Here is a 17,833-nt window from a genome sequence, read left to right on the forward strand (position 1 = left end):
GTGTGTCCAAAATATATTAACGTTGTCTATTACATCTCACAAAAAATAAATGTAATCATGACACTTGTTTCAGTGTCCGGAAAACAAGTTTAAAAACACGGGTAGGACTTTCATTCCACGTTAAACAAAACATACGCGACGCATAGCTCAAGTATGCTTAGTCTTTGTCTTTGTTTCAACATGGAAAAGGTGACTTGTATGATCTTCGTAGATTCCAGACTGTAATTGTTTATAAGCACATTAACATTAAAATAAATAATAAATAAACGTTTTGTTTTTATGTACATAATGCCTAACAAGCCTGTCGCAAACAGGTTTTAAAACACAGCAGAAAAATTCAAATTGGGGACCATAATTACTCTACATATGATAAACTGTTTAATGTATAATTAGTCGCATAAATATTAACCAGTTTGTAAAACGTATCCAAAGAAAGTCGTCAGATATACGCATTATACCCCACACACCCTTTCACGGAAACACATCTTATAACTACAGCTGTGCTTGATTTCCCACTACAAATCTGTCGGAGGTAGTCCGAACGTATTTATTAGCTCTTCTTTTCATTCCATCAGTGGAAATAGTATGTTGTCCCTACATCGTTTAATTACATTCAGAATTCCGGAATGTGGTGCATATTATCGCCACCTTTCAAGGCAAGAGAGGTTTTTTTCTTCTTCCAAAATGTGCTTAATATCCCACTGAAAATAATATATTTATTGGTTCAACAAGTCCAACCATCACATATGCGGTTTGTTGTCGCCTTTTATTCTAAATTACTTCAATGAATGCAATGAATCATTGCACACGCATTCAATTCATGGTCTGCTTTGTCCCAAATGGAAATAGTTGTTAAATTCCAATATGGCCGTCAGATGTTCCATTTAGTTACTACCTATTGAAATCGTATTTGCTCCAGAAGATTTTATATTATATCTAATTGGTCCTAAAGTAAAATAATGACAATCTGATGTCTAATAACTACGATGCAGCAGAAATCCTGAAAAGCGTTTATAGTTGTTTCTGAACGAGAAGTCATGTTGACAAGGGGTTTTAAAAATAAGATTTTTTATTATGTTTAGTCAGCCTTTAACAAAACGTGTGTCAGTCTGATGTCTAATATGTCCACCACAGCCGCCATCTTAATTTTGTTTCCCTCGCTACTCCTCAAATTAAATTCAAAGTGACATGTGGTTTTCATCAGAAATCTTATCGTGTCTAGTTGGACCTAAACCAAATTGGTGCCAGTTTAATATGATTCATGGTCCCCACAGCGGTCAACCCAAAAGTTATGTTATCTTTACTACTCTTTAATGGATGGTGATATAAATATGGTGCTTTCAACAAAAGACTTATTATGATGTCAAGTTTGTTTTAAATGAAAATGTGGCCGAGTCGATGTCCAATGCGACATAACAGTGGTTATCTTACTAATGCTGTTATCGCTGTTTCTCCTCGATGGAAAATCATATTGGCATACAGTTTCCACCACAAGACTTCTTTTTGTTTCTAGCTGGTCCTGAATGAAAATGGTGCTAATTTGATGTTCAGTATAGCACCCACTTTAATAAAATAGTATTGGTATTACTCTTAAACGAATTATACTATCACGAGTGGTTTCACATACAACTTTCTTATAATGTTGTGTTGTTCCCAAATAAAAATGGCGAAGATCTAATATAAAATATGTCCGCCACAATGGCCTTCTTGAAAACATTGTTATCGCTTCCTGTCCTGTATGAAATGTAATATGAAATGTAATATTGTCAAGAGATTTTCACCTGAAAACTGAAATGAAAATTGTGTCTTTCTCATAACCAATGCAGTCACAAAAGTGGTCATCCTGAATTTATTGTTATCGCTACTTCTATTAAATTGATGGTTGTATGAATATGAAGTTTGCTCGACAACATCATATGATGTATAGTTGCGTCTAGAGGTGAGATTCGACACTGAATATGCTTGCCACAATGGCCAACTTGAAAATCTTATTATCACTCTTCCTTCTGACAGAAAGATCATATCAGCATAGAGCTTTTACTGAAAGTTTTATTTTGATGTTTAATTGGTCGTAAATGAAACTGATACCCAAGTTGCTTCTAATATGCTTGCCACAGTGACCATCTTGAAAAGCTTGGAATAATTACTTGGTTGATTATGGCGACAAAGTTCTTTCACCAAAATACTTCGTATGATGTCGGTATGATATGAAATATGCCACAATGGCAATCATCTTGAACATCATGTCATTGCTGCTGTTACGACTCTTGGTATTGAACTAAATAAAATAAACAAGTGATATCATCAATTTAAGAAAGTACAATAAATAATTCATTTCCCAGGAATACAAAGTGAAAATTCAAATGATAAGTATTTTAAACTAAGTTCCAAGTATTTATAAATGTTCTTTTATAATTCCAAAGCTATTCAATGTTCTGAAGGAATTTTAAAAAAGGTTGATAAAATATATTAATCCAAGCTTAATTAAACACAAATGCTGATAGAAAAACAAGGTAACTCTTTATTTTTTTCACATAGTTTCTTATTGTATTAATTGAGGCTCAAATACTGAAACATAACAAAGCTATTGCTGGTATATATTAGCGTCCAGCGTAATGCAGTATTCCCTAGCATAATCTTTGGCACGTTTAACATGTACACTGTTTACGGATGCATTCTACTACTTCAAATATCAATGGTGGATATATAATTTATGGTACTAATACAATGCACATGATGGTGTCCTTTTTATCGATGTGTCAACATTAAATATGCTATATATATATATACGTCAGATCGGATTAGATTGTTTGACAATAAAAATAAAAAGTTGACTGAAATGAAGCGTTCATCATATTTGTAAATAAAGAGGTAGGGACAATGTTTAAATGATGGATTTTTAGCCCTTTAAGAGATCTGACTTCGGAACACGCTTTACTGAAATTGTCATCTGATGCTTTATGTGCGGATTCAACATACGTGATTGAAACACGCAGATGAAAAGAAACTACCATCACGAATATAGGTTTATCTATATAGAACCTTGGATCAAGGATGGATGTTTACTGACTAAGATATATTTGAATACGAGCATTCAGAAATAAATGTTAATGAATTATATATAAAATGGTGCTTCCGTATTTATACAATGAGAGGTCAGTTAGTACCTCGATCCTGTAGAAAACAGCAGGCTTACATCGATTCCAGTCATAAAATGGTATACTTGATTGTTGTGATCGTACAAAAACGTACATTCAAAAATAGTGGCAAACTTGATTGCGCAATCATGTAAGGGCCTACGGTAAGGCTTTTGTTTTGTATATGACATGCTGCACAAACTGAGCACACATAGTAAACCTAGGATGCAAATCTGCATTTTAAATTTAAAAAAAAAAGCAAGCTTCAGAATACTCTTGGTCAATCGTGTCTCTTTCAGTATTGACCCATACTTGATACAAACTTTTGTGTAGAGAAAACCATACGCACCGCAACATTTTTTTTTTTTTTGATCTACATGTGCGGGAAACATGTGCCTTTAATTTCGCACCTCAAGTATCAGGTACTAATTTCAGTAGACAGTGTTCAAAACGTCACGTCTATAAAGATGCTGAATGTAATAATAAATAATGGTCTTCACTGATTTCAACTACATTTGTAATATGTCCTCACAATAGTCCTTTTATTAAAAATGTAGCTTTCATTATCAACCAATCCTGGCCTTGTGCATATACACTATATTTTGTGTTGATCCATTTCTTGACTCGTTCCCACTTATCCATATAAGTAGCGCGAGTCCTATCAGGTACATGCTTTTATTAATGTTAAACTAAACAGAAAAGGTTCTTGCTCCAGATCTTGGAACTTCTTGTGCAGTCAATTTTAGACTCAAGGTTCACTTTCATCATGCTACACACCTGCAAAAATCCATTCCGTTTTATCTACATACACAAAATATGTCTAGTTTGTGCAACGTACCTAAGTTGCATCTTATTTATGTTTACAGAAAGTGGTTGTAAATGCAGGTGTTTGAGATATTTCATTGGCTTACAGCCAAATATGTTCCTAACAGATTAAACATGTGTACACTTAGATACTATATGATGTACTGACTGTGAAATCCGGATTCCAAAAATTCTAAAACACATAGAAATTTGCTCTTATTGGACATATACCCTTGTTAAGACCATTTGTACAAAGTTAATTCAAATGATATGTTTGAATAATTGTGGTGTAATGTGCAATGGGTAATTTATCATTGATTATGAGTAATTGATCGTATTAAAGTAGCATGATTCATTAGAATGAGCTATCATCTGATACCATTATACTGAACTTTGTTAAAATCAATGATATAACCAAAACGAAGAATAAAAACGAGCGCATTTTGTGTTAGAGTTATATGTACTGCCTTCCTATATGCCAGGTAATTAGATCAGGGGAAAGTACATTATATCAGATTGACATATATTTCTTTCGATATTGTTCATTCTCTTGCAGTTTAAAAGAAGCTTACCAGAAAACGTAGATTGTACAATAGTTTTCTTTTCAGTCCACTCATTAGGTACACTATTAGAATTTTTATGAGCAATTGCCAAATTCCATTCAAGCAAATATATGTTACTCATATAATCACCCCGTCATTGACACATACATTACCTGCACGTACCAGTAAGAATTTCTCCAAATGACCTAAAAGCACAGTAACAAGTAGTATAATGTATTTACGTGTTTTGAATGAAAGCCTTATTCTGAACTTGAAATATATTTTCTCTGACAGAATTTTGAACGTTCTCCACAATTTGAACTTGAACTTTGTGTAGCCTTACACGCGTGATCATAATGATGAGCATCAACCCAATAGATAATATAAATATGACCATATTTGTATTACTCACTATACTCTGTTGCCAAAATACGCACATACAACACCATAATGTTCATAAACACAGACACCTTCACAGTGAGCATACACACAGACAAAATAATTCTCATACACACAGACTACACTATTATGCCCATATCCACATATAACACCATCATGCTCATTCATAAAGACAACACAATAAAGCTAATACACACAAACAACATTATGATACTCATATTCTAAAGAATAAATAATGTTGTTTGAATCAATACATGTAGCTGAAAAATCTGACTCGTGTTTCATTAACGAAACGAGAGAGAGAGAGAGTGAGAGAGAGAGAGAGAGAGAGAGAGAGAAATGCTTTAACATAGACAGGGACTAATTTCGTTGGTACTTTACACGGAAGTGTTAATTATGACCTGAGTCAAAAAGTTGTGAGTCGATTGTATTGCTTTAAGTGCAAATCGGATTATTGTTAATATAGTATTCCAGCATAATTCTGGGCATTTTGTTCTGCCTTGAACTTTACCGCAGCGTCTCTGTCGACTCGACTTGTTATAGTTTGAGCACGTGAGCGACACCATATAGCCGACAATGCACTATTTATTAGTTATACTTAATACATAACGTGATGCATTCCCGATAGACGGTGGTGGAAGTATGTTTTATCGGATAAAAAACGCGCGCGGGATTATAGTGGCAGTCATTATCCTCACTATCGCGAACATGTCTTTGACATCCATTTGATCTAGACCGACGCTGGTTCGGACTAACTTTCATCTCAAATTTGAATAGATCATATTTGATCCTCCGGTGATAACACCCTTCATAAGTTGTCGTTAGATTGTTGTCATATCTTCTATTGTTATTACCAACCATGAACACAGTATCTCGAGATCACCACGGGAGTAGTTTATAGAACGGAGTAATATCTCACAATAATCAAATATATAACAACTCTTCATCACCGTACACAGTATCATATTGTTTATGTCTGTCGTGACATTAAATATCTTTTTGGCCATATATACGGTCAACAGAGCCAGCACCAGTTTCGACAATGGGAGAAAATATTCCAGTCATTTTAGTACATCAGCTAGTGTTTCTTCTATTCAAACTCTATTTGTGTTTTCGCTTACTTCAGTTTGCATTATATTGCTCATTCCATAATTAGGATAGTACTTAACTGGTTCTCATGGTATTGGACAATTATCGATAGAATTATCGACCTTGCTCCTGCGCGGTAATCGTGCAAATAATTTTACCGCAACAACAACATCCACGATTGTAAAGTCGACGAAAACAGGTGTTTTATATTCATTGACAAAAGTTTTGTTTTGTGGCATTGATGGCGTCTGCACTGCTACTTCTTTTTATGTTTCTCGTTAAATTGCACTAATGATTTTCCAGTAGCAACTATGCCATTGTGGTTAAGATTAATTTTTGGTGTTGGTGGCGGTGGTGCCAACGACATTGTCTGTGATGTCATGAGTTTTGTCGGTGGTGTTTATCGCAGTATCTCTTACATTTATAGTTTAAGAACATCAGACGATTTAGCATGTTACCAGATAATAAATGTATCACGGAGCGGAACCAACTTTAATAACAGAATTACATGGCCGTCCAATATATTCCTGATACTTTTCTTGGATAACATTGTGGATGTTATTATGTTCGTCTGATATAATACGCTTGTCATCCGCGGTACTGGTGTTGATGCCGATCAGCAGTTCGTGAAAGTAATTAGTCATTGTGTTTTACAGATTTAATAGTTTAGGTTAGTGTAACACTACCGTAAACGCCACCGTGATATATGTTGACGCGATAAACTCCTGAATTGGTAATATTATGAGAGCACCCCGGGATGGACATTGCCACTGAAATCGTCATGGATATACAGCGGCTCTCGATGCAGCAGGAGCCTCACTTGAGCCACCAGAAGAGGAATGGGGACAAAGTGTCAATTGAGGAATGGGGACAAAGTGTATTCAAATCAATAGTTTACTTTCATATGCATCTGCATGCTGATAAAATAGACGCTGTGGTCCTGGGTGGTTATACAAAAAAAGGTTCTTATACCAAGTGAAATCAATTAATTGAATCATGCAACACTAAAGATCATCCTGTGAGAAATGCAGCAGAATTTGATGCAGATACCAAGCTTTTAGTTTTGCCTAAGATCGGCGAGCGGTTTTAAATTAATTACTGTTTTGCAAGGCAGAAAACCACGATTGCTCTCGGTTAAAACTGCAAGTTATTTCAGGTCATCGTAGAAAAACAACCACACAAAGGTAACGCATGCATACACACTTACTGAAATATCATTAACATTCACATGTATGGTCACGGGAATATATCAGCGTTTGTCAGCTGATTCTGATTTTATGTCGACGTGATGGGTTGTTTATCTGTTGGAGGTACGCTTGTTTTAGGGGTACTGCAAGTAACATATTCTTTAGCGGTGAACGTGTAAAGTAAATATCGATCATCGCTTCCGATATTCCGCCGACATATAAAAAATAGCCGATCTTGAAAACCATGTATAGAGTGCTGAGGAAATGCATGTAAAAAGAGATTATATAGGTGCACGTATAGAGAAGGTATATTTCCAACGTATGATACATTTGTAGAATGATATGGCACGGATTACGAGCACTTGCGGGGCCATACCGAGACTATATTTCGTCCCCGAGCCAATATTGTCTCAGAGGAAATAGCAGTTCTCAGTTTTATTGTTTTCTCAATTGTAATAGGTATTCTAACCGTGACAATTATCGCCTCAAATTGAATCAGCTACAACACGAACCACTGCGCTACCATCATTACCTGCCTTGGCCCCGGCACAAACACTTACATCCCAGATACATATATCGCCTATACCTGTAGTATCAGGAGCTACACCGGAACACTTCGCGTGGGAACAGTTTCCAACTGGTTAAATCATATTCTTATTTTAGTTGTAAAAAATCGCTGTGGTTGCCGACAGTGGTCTTCCTGGTATAATTGTAAATAAGGTGTCAGCTGAGGTTTTCGGAACAGTCGTCGATAATGTAGTCGTGGTGTTATTCGTAGCAATCGTAGCAGGATAAGAAGTTTGAAAATTATATCGGGATAAACCACAACGACAAAAGCTGCGAAATTACAAAAGCGGTTGCAAGAACAATAACGATCATAATATATATTAACGTGGCGATATCTTGATCATAACTAAACCTCGACGCCATTGTCGGAGAAACTATTGTTTTCAGATATCAACTTATATATCATATAGGCTCACATAATACTTCACGATGCATCAATTCCGATTGCTAACAAATGACGATGTTTTGTAAAAAAAAATTGTTATATCGGAGACCCGCCTTTGATGATCCCGATCAGTTTGATCGAAGGGATAATTTTGCAAATGACGAGTTATAACCAAGCGCAAACACTTCAAAATCAGTTAGAGAAAATATGATTTTCAATAAGTATATTAACAAAATATATATATACATAAGTATGTTTGTATATTGTTGTATGTGGCTCGAAGTATACCGATTGTACCAACACATGTATATGGATTATAAGGTATACTAAATTTGCTAATCCTCGATTTGTATTGATTCAGGATAAAGAAAAAGAGAAAATTAAAATACTGAGATTTACGCATGAGACAATCTGTAATGGTATTGTCAACACGCGCATGCGTTTCTATCCCCTTTTATAGACCAAATAAGGGGTCCTTTTCCACTGTCTATATTACGAGTTTATTTTATTCTTTCAGGAAGTAAAGCAGATACAAGCATTTGTAAGTATTAATATATCTCCTTTCAGTCAATCAAGAACACTGTATGTATTTCGTGTGGTTCATGTATGATTAATACGACGCTTACATGCATCAAAATTGCATTTAAATGGATGATGACTCTAAAATAGGTATACATTTACCGTTTCATGTTTAAACTTCTTTTTGTCATTAAGGATGAAGTGTCAGTAACACTATTTCAGATACCATCAGGTTAACCTATCCTTTAATTGCACACTAACGACTATTACAAATATGAAATAAAACAAACAGAAGATGCGGATCATATTTATTTTGATTTATCTTGTCTGAAAATGCCGAGAATTTGCCGTTCAGTATGTTTACCACTGCATCTGAGTTGAAAATTTATTTATAGCTGAGGAATATGTTTCATTACTCCATAGTTAAAAGGAAGAATCATCTTATCTTCAAGTCCTTGAAACTCTTTTCGACCTGTAAAGTATAAGTCCGTTTGAGAGACTCTTAGTTTTTAAGTATAAATTCAAATATGAGATATTTGTTAAGATACATTATATAAGGTAACGATAAATCGATCTATTTACAAACACCCCTGCTGTATTTTGTCACTATACATTCATTTTCGGAAAAACCACTTATTGCTTTTGACAGTTCACTTCCACTTTGTCACACACATAGGCGACGGCTAATGAGTTACATTAAATAGACAGTACCAGGTCGTCATATTTTGAAATACCCCTTTTGTGTCATGTCAAGTATGCATCACTGACGGGAAAACCAATTAGAGCTACAGCCAGTTCACTTCCATTCTCTCATATATATGGGCCTTGTTTTATCCATCTTCATTTCACTATGTGTTCTTGGCTTTCATTTTGTTTTCAAATTGACTCTCCGATACCACTGATCATGCCTTTTCGACTAAGGATTCTGGATTTCTTTTTTCCATTGTTTTCACTAAGGATTATGTGTCACTTTTTTGTACCACAACATTTGATAAAAATATATAGCCATTTTTTCCATTAGCAATTCAAAAAAATTATCACATTTAATTGCTTTCTGCATCAACAATGACTGAATAAAAATAAATAAAGTAAATAACATTATGTTTATTGGAGAATTAAACGTTTATTAGAATACACTGTGGTATGAAATATGACATCACGAAAAATCCAATGAGATGAAAAGTTTTACTCTCCATTTGGCAAGATGCCAAGGACATCCTTCGTGTATTGTGTCTCGCGATTAAGTGTGACAAATTACATATGGAAATACATTTAGAATTTAAAACTCAAGTTATATTTATATCCTGTGTGAAGAATCTCAAATCTAATCTTAATGAGCCTAAAATGATGCACATAACTGTTTATATTGGCTTTTGCAAGCGGCTGCTATTTAGGAATTAGTTCATATATGTGCTGACAATTTTAAAGCTTTATATACAACAATGCCGTTTTATTTAGAAAATTTCATAACTATTTATGTATATGTGGTGCAAAATCACCATTACTTACGTATCGCAAATAATGATTTTATATAAATTAGGGCTATTGAAGGGGTCTGCAATATATTTAAATTCTCTTTGTACATGTACTTTATCGAGCAGCTTAGTGATATCAATATCTATCTATCTATCTATCTATCTATATATATATATATATATATATATATATATATATATACTGCCACTACTTATGATGTATATTGCTGTCATGTATGCATTAATACTTATGTAGACAGATAACAGCCTGTAACAACTGCATGTTATGTTGACCTAGTCGTCCTGCTTGTGTCAAGAGTATACCATATACTGTTTGAGAGTATTTGATGGGTATAATATTATATTTGATTTAAAGTATTTGATAGATTTAACGTTATATAATTATTGCATGTCATTACATATGTAGATATACTATATAGACTCCAGAAATGTTTAGAACAACGGCAAAATTAAACTTTCTTCTCTGCCTTTATATCAAAATGGATATTATGCTATCCTCTCTCGAAGAAATTACGTGCATCATATTGTTATTCCATAATACATCTAACCCATACCTGCCCTTTTTAAAATCAAATGAGCGAAGTTGCATTGCTTCCATCATTTTTTGTAATCTATCGAGGATGAAAGGATCAGAATATTCATGAGAACCAGTAAACCTATAAAGTTGAATAAACTTTCAACACGTTTTTCATTTGATATGGCTTTGATAATTACATGGATTACATAATGTTACATATTGACGTGTCTTTCACAGTTTCTAATAACACGTTTGTTATGATCTTTCAGCGTTTGTACCATGTAAATGTAAGTAATGATACATACACATACACGCATTTACTGATCATATCACTTTATTTATCATTTATTTTCTTATGTAAGATCAAATGTCAGTAACACTTTTCATGTAATACTTGGTTAGCCCAATGGTGTTCCTTTAAGATATAACAAGCACCTCTTTATTTCGTCTCAATAATACAAGATACATTTTGATGATACATTTAGATATCTTCTACAAAGGGATTATGACCTACACTATTAATGCAAAACAATACTGGTTTTAGCTTTATGTGCATATTAAAGTGCAAATGTTATCAGCACTAGCAAACTAACGACCAGTGTGTTTTATATATTCCACCCACAGTAACAGTGAAATAATCCTTGTAAAATATATTGCTCTATTCCCTAGTCATTAATGTATGTATGTATGTATGTATGTATGTATGTATGTATGTATGTATGTATGTATGCAAGCATGAAAAATATGGTCAAACATTTGACGACGGAAAGAAGTACTTAGCATCAATGTATAAGCAGATTAATACGTAGTGAACCATAATCTACGAATGCAGTTTGAGCGTTGTTTCTCTAAATTCGATAATAGGGCACATGTTCCATGTCGGCATAATTATCATATCATTATCCTGCCCCCAAAATCTTTATCTTTTCAAACTCTGATTCATCTGCTGATATGTATATTTAAGTTGTATTTTGATGTAATGCTGTCCATGACTGAGCTCAGTTTTGCCTACCCGACTATCGTCGCGTAATGTCTACATGAGAATTGTGTAATAGTTATCAATAGTAATTAAAATGTTTCCTGACATAGTTCAAGACCTGACCATGTTTACGAATTTCTTAATCCGATTTTTGTTTTATGTGACCCACATCCTAAATATGTTATTATGTCATAAGTCAGGATGACTGTCTGTATAACAAGGACTATTTAAACAATTATTCATTCCAGTTTTAAAATCAGTCACTTGAGTCATTTTAGTTATGTTCAGTCATACTATAAGATGGTTTTTAAAACAATTATGGAATTGCAAATAGCTCGTTTATGTTTCTGACTAAACCATTATTTTGTCTTACTGAGGACCCATAAGATATATTTTTAATTATGGCATTGTGTTTCATCACTGGTATTGATATTGCAAAACTATTGGTGCATCATATTCTGTGCTATTGTAATTCATTCGGATTATCCTATCATTTTGTACTTTCGATGGAACATTTATGATTTTGTTTTCATTTAGTATACAATACTCAAAGGTCTTCTCAACGTTTCACTGCATAACGTAGACAAATTTAATTATTATTCAGAATTGTACTAAGTTTCTTCCTGTTGCATAGTTTATGACCAAAGGTTCGTAACACCAACGTGTTTAAAAAGGGAATAGTTTTCTCCTTTGGCATGACTATGTCAATGTTTTAAAATATGTGTCACTATCACCTCTACATCTTTAATTGTTGCATTCTTTCTGATTCACGTTATCCTCTCTTCTCAGTAAATGGACATTGGCATCCTTGATTACGTGGACAGTCAATTCTTTTTAAACATTGATTCATATGATTTGTGTTCAGGACCTTTTTTCCTTTATAATTGTGGTGTCTACCTGTTTTTTTATGTTGTTTGATAAAACCTAAGTAAAATAGCTGATATTTTTACAACTTAAAATGTTCTGGAAAGAAACGTTTCACTCTCATATTGGTCTCCGTAATGTGTTTTATTTGTTTTATAAGGATGAAGTAAACGTAAAATTATAATTCCTATTCTTAGTTTCAGTCGAGTTCACATAAATTTGAGCATATTGATTTATTTAAATTCTTCGTTAAATTTACAATGTACTCACTGATGTTTGGACTAAAACATTATCATGAGTTGGTTGTGAATTGATTCAAATAAGGTTTGGATTATATCATCTTGATACATCAATATAATTTATACATCAGCACATTCAATATTTGAGTTCATTCAGAACACTCTATACTTGTGAACTTGTAATATAATTCTTAAGCCTCTTTGGGATTAATTAACAATGCTGAAAGTTCTTTTTAAATGTTCGTTTCATGTTCTAGAGATATAAATTTGATTTTTTTTTTAATTGGACGCAAATACATGGTTTTAACTTTCTTCTTCTTTCTTAGTTTAAGACCAGAGTGTCGTAACACTATTGTGATTAAAATAACGAATTGTCTTTTCCTCCCCTTACACTTCAGTGTTTTAAAATGTGTGCATCTATCAGCTCTACCTCACGTATTCCAGCAATTGGTTTTCATACACTTTCTCACTCAAATCAATATCTATTTCTGGTATCCTTGACTCTTTTTGACAAATGTATCACGAGATACTTTACTTACAAAGAGCGATTGTAATTTTGGCCCAAGAAAATGATTTTAAATGTTGTGGTAAGTCTCACAGACTCCTAAAATGACCAGCCTAGCTAGTCTCAGGACTTGTTTAAGAATTCCCTGTCGGTATGAAATCGGAACGAAAATTTGATAGCAAGACTGACACCGTGGCAACGGTACGTACATTATACAGTCACATTTAACTCATGTGGACAACATGTTCCAAAATAAAAATAGAAATTGGTACGTTGTGGCTTCAGCTTTGTTTATATTCTTCTGAAAAAAACGGTAGATCGTGCTACTTTTCGACAATGATTAATTGTATATAGTCACCATGATTAGAATAGAGACAATGAATAGTAAAGAAAAGCAACGTGATAATTGTCTCTTGCTTCAGTAGAACCAGCTCTTATGGAATGTCTGTCCGATATATAAATGTGATAGATAATTGAATAAGAATAGTAGAAGGCTGCATATCGGCCAAATTACCGTTTTCGCTCCGATGTAAAGAGCAGGGCGGCACGTGATTAGTTTAATCTTCAAATGTACTTTATATATGCATACTTTATTCAATTCTTTCTTGAATCGTAAAAATTAGTTCAACTAAAATAGTTTGGTGTTGATTTTCACCGAGAATTTATTTTCACGACTTTATTAATATTACTAGGACTACGTATGCTAGACTCCCCATCCGAAAGGAGGAAATAGTTAAAAAGGTGCACCCGTCCTTGTGAAGGCTAACCTGCTTACTATATATATATATATATATATATATATATATATATATATATATATATATATATATATATATATATATATATATATATATATATATCTGTGTGTGTGTGTGTGTGTGTGTGTGTGTGTGTGTGTGTGTGATGAGCAGATGCACTTTGTGCTAGCTAATCATTATTATGTTTCCAGTTGCAGTTATTTTCTGTTTAGAATAACAAATGTTTGCTAAATTACTTTGGAAAAAAATCGTCGTTTAATGAGTTACAACCCAGTAGATACCCCGTTTTCAAATGCATTATTTCACCTTCAAAATAGCAGGCTGGAGCTTCTCTATGTAACCCCAGATCTTGCAATAATATGTGCATGGTGGAATGTTATTGTGAAAAAAGAAACGGAGGACAGTCCATAAAGTACCATACATTATCAATAAAAGTAAAATTAAGAAAAGTTTGTCGAAGCGAAATGAATATTAAGGTTGGATCTCTCAAAATGTCGTATATTATTTGCCTGGATATTTCTAATACATGACAATGACAGTGTTGCCCCCGAACAATTATTCCTTGTTAATCATTTCTCTGCTCTTTTTCATGCTTAGGGTATATATCCTGACTGATAGATAAATACGAATATTATTTCTTATCAAGGTGATATAAAGAAGCCCTATTTTTCTAAGCTTGAATTTTAAACATTGCGATAGAGTTCTGATTTTCAATGATGTTTTAGACAGTTCGTTCATATGCGAATGCGTGAATATAATTTCGTGAATATCTACGCCAAGGTGTTTAGAAGAACTGATGTAGTAAATGTTAATCGGTCAAGTGGTGGCTGTTATTCCTTTTCGATATTTAGGATATGATTACTCATTTTGTTTTCTTTGAATTACATCTACTAATAGCTAAATGGCTGACAGACCCTCGTTTACGAGTAGGGCAGTAACACTGAGATTACTTCCACCACAATCGTTAATGACAACCTGACATCAGCAGCTTTATTCTGAAGGAACCTTCAGCCGAATATAAGTTATAATAAGAATGGCCCAAGCATAGGACGTTCAGGCACATCAGGCTCCATATCTTGATAATTAATTTGTTCTTCTTTATTATGATATTGTTTATGAGAAATATTTAAGCAATGCTATATATTCTCATCGCTCAGAATAATTAGAATGAAATAGAACATGCATTATAATACCTCAGTAAGTACTCCAGCACTTTGCTCATACTTTCCAATGATTAAGATATAAGGTAGTATAGCGTTTATCGTAGTAACGAATATACGCTATCGAACTAAATCAACAACAACCCTCTAGTGTTGGAAACTAATTAGAGCTACTGACGTCAACCGTCTAATGCTGTAAGCTAATAAGAGACACGTTATAGTTATATTAAAAGTTTTATTTATATGTTATTACTATTGTCCCATCATGACTTGTGATTTATATCGATGCAATGACAGTGTTTGAGATTGTGTTAAAACATATGAAAATAACAATTAGTATAGTGCGTCTGAATAATGGTATACCACTAATCGTATACTTTCTTTCCTTTTAGCATCCGGTAAGTATTTTCGTTCAGGATTATTATGCAATATAAACGTTAGGTAAGTATATGTAGATGATCATTCCAGAGGTTCTACTAATATTGGTGCATGTAGGTCAAGTGTGTTGTGTAACATTAAACTAACGTTGGTAAGAACATTTTATTGCTTTGTTCGTAAATGATGGATTTTTCAGAATTACGTATCCTATACCATTCCATATTGTGAAAACCTTTGATACCTCTTAATTAGAATTAGGTAATGTGCAAATGAGTGAAAAGACTAATTTGGCAATCACTGCGTTCTGCATTTCCAATTTAGCCAATTCAGTTATCGATTTTCGGCAATGGAAATGGATCTGTTTTGCTCACTTATATATAGACAGCACCATTGCTGGTAGTGTTATATTGATTCGACTAAAGAAATTATGGAGAACTATAATCATATTTACCTCGTTCTATGAAAACACACTCCGGCAAATACTGACTTTCTTTTTTCAAATATACCTGTCGGAGAAGGTATCTGCTGTACGGATGCTCTTTCACAGGTATATAATCTACACTTTCAAAGAATATATTTGCTCCTTTTGGAAGATCTGCAAACAAATGCTTATAGATCAATAATAGCTGTTTTAAATCATGATGTGAAAATGTATTGTCCAGATTATTTAACATTTCTACATTCTGAAGATTGGTTACACCAGATTTACTACAGCCCAATTTCATTATATCGCTTAAATCCTCACATGGTGGGACACGTGCAACTAACCTGATTGGATGAGTAACAATACTATCTCGATCAATGCAATACTTGAACATATTTATGTTGCAAATTTGCTTTTTTCGTATCGATGATATAATTTATGTTCATTACCTTATATTCAAGTGTTGAGGACCATAGTACTTAGCCTGAATAGGATTTTGACGCAAGAGGGCCATAACTCTACTACCACCTAAACAATCCGTTCCTTTATATTTGTGTCCTACCTTGATTTCGTGTTTGACTGAGTAGAGTGAAGTTTAATTGTTGCAGCTTCACACGCCTCTGAGAATATATTTGAATACATGAAAATAGTCAAGAGTATTAATTGCTGAATCGTTAGTAGAAAACGGTTTCTCTTTAATAACGCCAACGGTCCACAAAAAGAATGTCCAACATCGAGTTAAAATGCCTACATCCTAATGATTCTACAACTGACCCCCTAACATCAAACAAAAGCAAATTAACACAATGGTCCCAATCGGTTCCTGTGTCAAAGCAATATGACGGAAACATATGTTTCTAAATACTATGAAATCTTTAAACCAATTGATGTTCAGGGTTATAGACAAAATGTTTAAACCGCTGCATGCCTAATTCATCCAAAACTTGCTGGAAAGGTCCAGTTAGTCAATATTATCCATCATCATATTTGACAGATTTCGAAAGACCAAATTGGTTAAAAGATGTTTTCAAAACTATTGATATCATTTTATGTTTACTATTCATCAAAGGAATTGTCTTTTGAAATCTTGCGTCGCACATATTATGGTCAACATGTGTTGGTTGCTTGTCTTTCCCTAGGTACGGGACGGACACATTCTATTATTATTCTACTTAATGCTTCGTTAATTGCAGGAATAGGTTGCAGATGAACAGTAGGTCTATTCTTATTGGGTTTATATTCTTATTGGGTTTCCTACCAAGTGACAAGTGTAACAAAATCTACAGGATGTACAAGCATCACTTTTAATTTTCAGCCGATAAAAATGATTATTTAATCTTGTAATACGCCTTACTGACACCTAATAAGTTTCATGGACATGGCTAAGAATGTCCTCTGTATACGAATTAGGAACAATACTTTGATAGCTCACTGACGAATCGTCAAGAACCGGTACTTCATACTGTCTTCATTTTGTCCTAATGACCCCCAATCCAGAAAATAAACGGGTACTTCTCATAAACGACCACAAATGATTATTGTTTGTTATCCTGAATATAATAAAGGAAATAAGTATTACGAAAAGGATCACTGTGATTAGTACATTTTGATTCATCCATGCCAGTAGGAAAAGAGACCTCGTCAAATATATTTGTCCACTAAACGAATAATTGTTCTAATCATCATCATTATCAAGAGCCTTCTTTGCCATAATTCTAGTAACTATAGCAGCTCGGTATAAATCACGGATTTTACTTTTAATATAATCGACCTTCTGATCCAAAAGAAGGCTATCAGTTACAAATGAGTTTAACACAACCTTATCTCCTTAAATTTCAATGGCAAGCAATAAATGAAACCTCACAATAGACACAAATGTCACTA

General features: G+C 33.7%; 1 protein-coding gene across 2 annotated transcripts in view; it reads left to right on the forward strand.

Moving 5' to 3' along the window:
- LOC149774000 (E3 ubiquitin-protein ligase TRIM45-like) overlaps nucleotides 1–11,034 on the forward strand; it is a 315,416-nt gene extending 304,382 nt beyond the window's left edge. For both annotated transcript variants that reach the window (XM_089945900.1, XM_089945901.1), the window contains 2 exons: nucleotides 8,628–8,651; nucleotides 10,912–11,034. In XM_089945900.1, the coding sequence (XP_089802026.1) occupies nucleotides 8,628–8,651; nucleotides 10,912–11,019 (132 nt within the window). In that variant the 3' untranslated portion in view covers nucleotides 11,020–11,034. The remainder of the gene's footprint in view (nucleotides 1–8,627; nucleotides 8,652–10,911) is intronic.
- Nucleotides 11,035–17,833: the final 6,799 nt, after the last annotated feature.

Source organism: Sinohyriopsis cumingii, unplaced genomic scaffold (assembly GCF_028554795.1).
Source record: "Sinohyriopsis cumingii isolate HCF-2022 unplaced genomic scaffold, ASM2855479v2 utg000452l, whole genome shotgun sequence".
NCBI classification, from domain to species: Eukaryota; Metazoa; Mollusca; class Bivalvia; order Unionida; family Unionidae; genus Sinohyriopsis; species Sinohyriopsis cumingii.